Source organism: Zosterops lateralis, assembly GCF_965231275.1.
Source record: "Zosterops lateralis genome assembly, chromosome: 24".
Lineage (NCBI taxonomy): Eukaryota > Metazoa > Chordata > Aves > Passeriformes > Zosteropidae > Zosterops > Zosterops lateralis.
Window position 1 is genome coordinate 6,320,067 of NC_139784.1, and position 9,092 is coordinate 6,329,158.

At 43.4% G+C, this 9,092-nt stretch overlaps 1 protein-coding gene across 1 annotated transcript in view; it reads right to left on the reverse strand.

Annotated features, from left to right (window-relative positions):
- Positions 1–2,171: 2,171 nt before the first annotated feature.
- HOXB13 (homeobox B13) overlaps positions 2,172–9,092 on the reverse strand; it is a gene marked incomplete at both ends in the record, with an annotated part of 7,521 nt that continues 600 nt past the window's right edge. Inside the window, 2 exons of the mRNA XM_083877827.1 lie at positions 2,172–2,609; positions 3,130–3,359. Of these exons, the coding sequence (XP_083733953.1) occupies positions 2,172–2,609; positions 3,130–3,359 (668 nt within the window). The remainder of the gene's footprint in view (positions 2,610–3,129; positions 3,360–9,092) is intronic.

Below are 9,092 nucleotides of genomic sequence, written 5' to 3' on the forward strand. Positions count from 1 at the left end.
ATTTCTTCCTTTATTTAATTCATTTATTTCTTCATTTCTTCTCCCTTTAAATGTGCGTTTGGATGATTCCGCCTGAATCCGGGAGATTTTTTTTTTTTGTTATTTATTTAAAAACCCAAATTTTTTCCGCAGAGTTGGGAGTGGGTTTTGTTGGGTTTTTTTTTTGGGCGGGGGTGAATTCACACAGATTTGGGATGTTTTGGGATGGATTTGGGAATTTTTGGGGTGTTATGGAGTGATGGGAACAATGGGAGGGGTCCCCGAATTTGGGGGGGTCTTGGTGACCAATGGTGGTCCCAGTGACCAATGGAAGGTCCTGGTGACAAATGAGGGTCCTGGGGACAAATGTGGGGTCCTGGTGACCAAATGTGGGGTCCTGGTGACAAACAAAGGTCCCAGTGACAAATGGGGTGTCCTGGTGACAAATGAGGGTCCTGGTGACAAATGGGGGTTCCTGGTGACAAATGAAGAGTCCCGGTGTCTCAGCGTCCCAGTGACAAATGGGGGATCCCAATGACAAATGAAGGGTCCCAGTGGCAAATGGGAGGTCCTGGTGACAAATGTGGGGGCCTGGTGATCAATGGGAGGTCCCGGTGACAAATAAGGGTCCCAGTGACAAATGTGGGGTCCTGGTGACCAATGGGCGTCCCAGTGACCAATGGAAGGTCCTGGTGACAAAAGGGGAGTCCTGGTGACAAATGGGGAGTCCTGGTGTCTCAGTGTCCTGGTGACAAATGTGGGTCCCGGTGACAAATGTGGGTCCTGATGACAAATGGGGGTTCCTGGTGACAAATGAAGAGTCCCGGTGTCTCAGCGTCCCAGTGACAAATGGGGGATCCCAATGACAAATGAAGGGTCCCAGTGGCAAATGGGAGGTCCTGGTGACAAATGTGGGGGCCTGGTGATCAATGGGAGGTCCCGGTGACAAATAAGGGTCCCAGTGACAAATGTGGGGTCCTGGTGACCAATGGGCGTCCCAGTGACCAATGGAAGGTCCTGGTGACAAAAGGGGAGTCCTGGTGACAAATGGGGAGTCCTGGTGTCTCAGTGTCCTGGTGACAAATGTGGGTCCCGGTGACAAATGTGGGTCCTGATGACAAATGGGGGTTCCTGGTGACAAATGAAGAGTCCCGGTGTCTCAGCGTCCCAGTGACAAATGGGGGATCCCAATGACAAATGAAGGGTCCCAGTGGCAAATGGGAGGTCCTGGTGACTAATGGGGTGTCCTGGTGATAAATGAGGGGTGCTGGTGACAAATGGGGGATCCTGGTGACAAATGGGGGGATCCCGGTGACAAATGGGGAGTCCCGGTGTCTCAGTGTCCCGGTGACAAAAGGGGGTCCTGGTGAAAAATGAGGGGTCTCAATGTTCCCATGACAAATGGGGGTCCCGGGGTCAAAATGAGGGTCCTGGTGACAAAAGGGGGGTCCTGGTGACAAAAAGGGGTCCTGGTGACAAAAAGGGGGTTCCCAGTTATAAGCAGGGGTGCTGGTGACAAAGGGGGGATCACGGTGACAAACGGGGCGTCCCAGTGTCTCAGTGTTCCCGTGACAAATGTGAGTCCTGGTGACAAATGGGGGGATCACAGTGACAAATGAGGAGTCCAAGTGTCTCAGTGTCCTGGTGACAAATGGGGAGTCCTGGTGTCAAAATGGGGGGTCCTGGTGGCAAAAGGGGGATCACAGTGACAAATGAGGAGTCCTGGTGTCTCAGTGTCCCAGTGACAAACAGGAGGGTCCTGGTGACAAACGAGGGGTCCCGGCCTCCTGGTGACCAACATGGGGTCCCCATATCCTGGTGACAAAAGGAGGTCACGGTGACAATCCGGGGGTCCCAATGACAAAACGGGGGTGTCCTGATGTCCCAGTGACAAATAAGGGCTCTCAACATCCCGGTGACAATAGGAGGTCCTGGTGACAACCGGAGAGTCCTGGTGTCCCAGTGACAAATGGGGAGTCCTGGTGACAAATGAGGGGTCACAGTGACAAATGGGGAATCCCGGTGTCTCAGCGTCCCGGTGACAAATGAGGGGGGTCACGGTGACCAGTGGGGGATCAAGGTGACAAACAGGGGGTCACAGTGACAAATGAGGGGTCCTGGTGACAAAAGGGAGTGTCCTGATGTCCCAATGACAAATGGGGTGTCCCGGTGACCAACAGGGGGTTCTGACGTCATGGTGACAATCCGGAGCTCCCGGTGACAAACAGGGGAGTCCTGGTGTCCCGGTGACAAAGGGGGTGTCCAATGGCAAAAGGGGTATCCCGGTGACAATCCGGGGTCCCGGTGACAAAAGGGGATGCCCCGATGTCCCAATGACAGATGGGGGGTCCCGGCGACAAAAGGGAGGTCCCGGTGACCAACAGGGGGTTCCGATGTGCTGGTGACAAAAGGGGTGTCCCAATGTCCCAATGACAAAAGGAGGAGTCCCGGTGTCCTGATGTCAAAGGGGATGTCCCGATGACAGATGGGGGGTCCGGTGACAAAAGGGGACTCCCGGTGACAAAGGGCGTGTCCTGATGTCCCAGTGACAATCCGGGGGTCTCAATGACAAAAGGGGGATCCCGGTGACCAACAGGGGTTTCCAATGTCCCAATGACAGATGGGAGGTCCTGGTGACAAAAGGGGTGTCCCAATGGCAAAGAGGGGGTCCCAGTGTCAAAGGGGATGTCCCAGTGACGAATGGGGGGTGACTAACAGGGTGTCCCAATGTCCTGGTGACAAGGGGGTGTCCCGGTGACAAAAGGGGTGTCCCAATGTCCCGGTGACAAACAGGAATGTCCTGGTGTCTTGGTGACAATCCGGGGCTCCCGGTGACAAAAGGGATGTCCCAATGTCAAAGGAGATGTCCCAGTGACAGATGGGGGTTCCGGTGACAAAAGGGGGGTCCCGGTGACAAAGGGGGTGTCCCAATGTCCTGGTGACAATCCGGAGCTCCCGGTGACAAAGAGGGTGTCCCAGTGTCCTGGTGACAATCCGGGGCTCCCGGTGACAAAGGGGGTGTCCTGATGTCCCAATGACAAAGCGGGTGTCCCGGTGTCCCGGTGACAATCCGAAGGTCCCGGTGACAATGCGGGTGTCCCGGTGACACCGTGGCCGCGCTCAGGGCGTGCCTCCCGCGCTGTTTTTCACCTTGGCCACCACTTTCTTCTCCTTGACGCGGCGGTTCTGGAACCAGATGGTGATCTGGCGCTCGCTCAGGTTGGTGGCGGCCGAGATCTTCCTCCTCTTGTCGCGGGTGATGAATTTGCTGCTGGCGTATTCCTTCTCCAGCTCCTTCAGCTGGCCCTTGCTGTAGGGCACCCTCTTCTTGCGGCCCCGGCGGAAGGCGCAGCCCTCCTGGGGACACGGCCCGGCCGGTTCTGCGGGCAGGGGACACCGCGGGGTCACTGCTGGGGGCCCAAAAACTGCCCCCGAGTCTCCAAAACCGCCCTAGGGTCACCAAAAACCACCCCAGGGTCATCAAAAACCACCCCGGGGACCCAAAAACCGCCCCATGGTCATCAAAAACTACCCCAGGGTCATCAAAAACTGCCCCGGGGTCACCTAAAACTGCTCTGGGGTCATCAAAGACCGCCCCAGGGTCATCAAAAACCACCCCGGGGACCCAAAAACCGCCCCAGGGTCACCAAAAACCACCCCAGGGTCATCAAAAACTGCTCTGGGGTCATAGAGACAGCCCCGGGGTCATCAAAAACTGCCCCGGGGTCACCTAAAACTGCTCTGGGGTCATCAAAGACCGCCCCAGGGTCATCAAAAACCACCCCAGGACCCCAAAAACTGCCCCCGGGGTCACCAAAAACCGCCCTGAGACCACCCGAGTCCTAAAAAACAGCCTTGAGACCATCCAGGTCTCGGCACAGCAAAAAACGGCACCGAGATCACTCGGATCCCCAAAAATCTCCCCAAACCCACCCAGATCCCAAAAAAACCACCCTAAGATCAACCAGATCCCAAAAAATCTCCCCAAACCCACCCGGATCCCCAAAACTCCCCCGAATCCACCTGGATCCCAAAAAAACCGCCCAAGGACCATCCGGGATCTCCAAAAACTCCCTCGAGACCACCCAGAACCCCAAAATCCATCCAAATCCACCTGGATCCCCCCAAAAAACTCCCCAAACCCTCCCAGACCCTCAAAACCCTTCCTGAGATCACCTGAATCCCCAAAAAAAACGCCCCAGGACCATCCGGGATCCCCAAAAACTCCCCCCAAACCCACCCAGATCCCCAAAACTCCCCCGAATCCACCTGGATCCCAAAAAAACTGCCCCGAATCCACCAGGATTCCCAAAAAAACTGCCCCAAATCCACCGGGATCCCTAAAAAATCCCCCCAAACCCACCTGGATCCCCAAAACTCCCCCGAATCCACCTGGATCCAAAAAAACCTGCCCCAAATCCACCGGGATCCCCAAAAATCCCCCCAAACCCACCCAGATCCCAAAAAAACCACCCTAAGATCAACCAGATCCCAAAAAATCCCCCCAAACCCACCCAGAACCCCAAAAATCCCCCCAAACCCACCCAGAACCCCAAATCCGCCCCTCCCTGAGCCCGTTGAGAACAGGGAGGTTTGAAAATGTTCATTTCGCTGTTTGTCGCTTTCGGTATTAAAATTTTTCGACTTTTCCTTTCGAGATTTAAGATTTTAAGTTCTGTATTGTCCCTCTAGTTATTTAAAAAAAAAATAAATTAAATTTTGTATTTAAGCCTTTCTCGGTATTGAAAGATTTTTAAGTTTTGTGTTGTTGCTGTTGGTGTTGAAAGGTTTTTGAATTTCTATATTTTCCCTTTCTATATTTAAATTTTTTAAAAAATTCTGTATATTCTATATATTCCTATATTCTCCCTCTCAATGTTTAAAGATTTTAAATTCTATATTTAAAGATTTTTAAAGATTTAAAGATTTTAAATTCTGTATTTTCCCTCTCGATATAAATATCGAAAGATTTTTAAAGTTTTATATTCTCCGTCTCAATATTTAAAGATTTTAAATTCTATATTTAAAGAATTAAATATTTAAGGATTTTAAATATTTAAAGATTTAAAATTCTGTATTTTCCCTCTCGATATGTAAAGATTTTTTCAAGTCCCATATTCTCCCTCTCAACATTTAAAGATTTTAAAATTCTATATTTAAAGAATTAAATATTTAACGATCTTAAAGATTTAAAGATTTTAAATTCTATATTCTCTCTCTCAATATTTAAAGATTTTAAAATTCTATATTTAAAGAATTAAAGATTTTAAAGATTTTAAAGAATTAAAGATCTTAAATTCTATATTTCCCCCCAAAATATTGAAATATTTTAAAGTTCTGTATTTCCCCTTTCTCAGTATTTAAAGATTTGGTTTTTAATGCCCTGAATTTTTTATTTAATTTCATTTTTGCGCTGCTGAAATGCAGCTACCGGCAGAGCAGCGAGGTGGCCGCTATAATTAATCACTTTAATTAATCACTTTAATTAATTTAATGAATGTCTCTGCTGTCTCAGCAAGGCCAAGGCCCCTCCTCTTCCTCTGAGCCCCTCGGAGACCCCAAAACCCCCCGGCCTGGAGTGGGGTCACCCTGAGAGGGGAAATGTCACCAAAATATCAGTGTGTGAACCCAAAAATATCAGTGTCTGAACCCTAAAAATGTAATTGTATGAACCTTCAATATATCAGTGTGTGAACCCAAAAATATCAGTGTATGAACCCTAAAAATGTAATTGTATGAACCTTCAAAATATCAGTGTCTGAACCTCCAAATTATCAGCGTGTGAGCCCCAAAATATCGGTGTGTGAACCCTAAAAAATATCAGTCTGAACTGCAAAATATCATTGTGTAAACCCTAAAAATGTAATCCTAAGAACCTTCAAAATATCATTGTCTGAACCTTGAAAATATCACTGCCTGAACCTCCAAATTATCAGTGTGTGGACCCCAAAATATTATAGTCTGAAGCCCAAAATACCGGGGTGTGAACCTTAAAAATGTAATCGTATGAACCTTCAAAATATCAGTGTGTGAACCTCAAAATATCAGTGTGTGAACCTTAAAAATGTAATCGTATGAACCTTCAAAATACCAGTGTGTGAACCTCAAAATATCAGTGTGTGAACCCTAAAAATATCATTGTCTGAACCCTAAAATATCATTGTCTGAACCCTAAAATATCATTGTCTGAACCCTAAAAATGTAATCCTATGAACCTTCAAAATATCATTGTCTGAACCTCCAAATTATCAGTGTGTAAACTCCAAAATATCAGTGTAAAAACCCCAAAATATCAGTGTGTGAACCCTAAAAATCATCACTGTCTGAACCTCCAAATTATCAGTGTGTGAACCTTGAAATATCAGTGTGTAAACCCCAAAATATCAGTGTGTGAACCTGGAAATATCAGTGTCAGAACCCTAAAAATGATCAGTGTGTGAACTCTAAAATATCGGTGTCTAAACCCTAAAAATATAATCCTATGAACCTTGAAAATATCACTGCCTGAACCTCCAAATTATCAGTGTGTGGACCCTAAAATATTATAGTCTGAAGCCCAAAATACCGGGGTGTGAACCTTAAAAATGTAATCGTATGAACCTTCAAAATATCAGTGTGTGAACCTCAAAATATCAGTGTGTGAACCCTAAAAATGTAATTGTATGAACGTTCAAAATATCAGTGTGTGAACCCTAAAAATGTAATTGTATGAACCTTCAAAATATCAGTGTCTGAACCTTGAAAATATCACTGCCTGGACCTCCAAATTATCAGTGTCTGAACCCCAAAATACCAGTGTGTGAACTGTAAAAATGTAATCGTATGGAATTTCAAAATATCAGTGTCTGAACCTTGAAAACATCACTGTCCGAGCACCAAAACAACAGTGTCGGAACCCCTAAAATATCGGTGTCTGAACCCCAAAATATCAGTGTGTAAACTCCAAAATATCAGTGTAAAAACCCCAAAATATCAGTGTGTGAACCCTAAAAATCATAGTCTGAACCCTAAAAATGTAATTGTATGAACCTTCGAAATATCAGTGTGTGAACCTTGAAAATATCATTGCCTGAACCTCCAAATTATCAATGTCTGAACCCTAAAATATCAGTGTGAACACTAAAATATCAGTGTATGAACCCCAAAATAATCATTCTCTGAACCTTAAAAATGTAATCCTATGAACCTTCAAAATATTATTGTCTGAACCTCCAAATTATCAGTGTGTAAACCCTAAAAATATTAGTATAAACCCCAAAGTATCAGTGTGTGAACCTCAAAATATCAGTGTCTGAACCCTAAAAATATCACTGCCTGGACCTCCAAATAATCAGTGTGTAAACCCCAAAATATCAGTGTCTGAACCCCAAATAATCAGTGTGTAAACTCCAAAATATCAGTGTAAAACCCTCAAAATATCAGTGTGTGAACCCTAAAAATCATCACTGTCTGAACCTCTAAATTATCAGTGTGAGAACCCCAAAATATCAATGTGTGAACCCTAAAAATCATAGTCTGAACTCTAAAAATGTAATTGTATGAACCTTCAAAATATCAGTGTGGGAACCTTGAAATATCAGTTTCTGAACCCCAAAATATCAGTGTCTGAATTCCAAAATATCAGTGTGTGAACCCTCCAAATATCACCGTCCAAACCCTAAAAAAATCACTGTTTGAACCCTAAAAAATCACTGTTTGAACCCTAAAAAATCACAGTTTGAACCTTAAAAAATCACTGTTTGAACCTTAAAAAATCACTGTTTGAATCCTAAAAATACCATCGTATGAACCCTCAAATTATTAATGCGTGAACCCCCAAAATATCATTGTTTATATCTCGATAAATGATCATTTGTACCTCAAAAAATGATCATTTATACCCCGAAAAATGATCTGTATCCCAATAAATGATTATTTAAGTCCTGATAAATTATCTATATCCCAAGAAATGATCTATATCCCGATAAATGATCTATATCCTGATAAATGATCCTTTGAACCCCAATAAATGATCATTTGGACCCAAATAAATGATGTTTTGGATCCCAAAAAACGCTCATTTGCATTCCGAGAAATCAACTTTGGAATTCCCGTCAATGACCGTCCGATCCCCGATAAATCATCCCTGGAATTCCGGGAATTCTCCGAACTCCCTCCCTGCCCGGAATCAGAAACGGCCGTGAAAAATCCAATTATTATTATTATTATTAATAATAATTATTATTATTTTGTGAAAGCTAAACCCTCCCAGTACCAGCCACAACAACCCCCTGTGAGAAAAAATAAGAATAAAAATAAGAATTAAAAAAGAATAGGAATAGGAATAAGACTAGGAATAGGAATAGGAATAAGAGTAAAAATTTAAAATAAGAATAAAAATGAGAATAAGAATTTTTAAAAAATGAGAACGAGAAGAATAAGAATAAGAAGAAGAAGAAGAACAAGGATAAGAATAAGAATAAAAATGAAAATTAAAATAAAAATGAAAATAAGACTAAGAATAAGAACAAGACTAAGAGCAAGAACAGGAATAGGAATAAGAATAAAAATAAAAATAAAAATTAAAAAAGAATAAAAATAAGAATGAGGATAAGAACAAGACTAAGAACAAGAACAGGAATAGGAATAAGGATAAAAATGAAAATAAAGATTAAAAAAGAATAAAAATATGAATGGGAATAAGAACAAGAATAAGACTAAAAACAAGAAGAGGAAAACGAGCAAAAATGAAAATAAGAATTTAAAAAGGACAAAAATAAGAGTGAGAATAAGAACAAGAATAAGACTAAGAACGAGAAGAGGAAAAGGAGCAAAAACGAAAATAAGAATAAGAATTAAAAAAGAACAAAAATAAAAATGAGAATAAGAATGAGAATAAGAATAAGAATAAGAATAAGAACAAGAATAAGAACAAGAATAAGAATAAGAATAAGAATAAGAATAAGAATAAGAATAAAAATAAGAATAAGAATAAGAACAAGAATGAAAATAAGAATAAGAATCGGAATAAGAATAAAAATAGGAATAAAAATAACAATAAACCCAAAAACAATTTAAAACAAAATTCAAAACAAACAACAAACACACAACTTAAACCTTAAAAAAATCAAAAC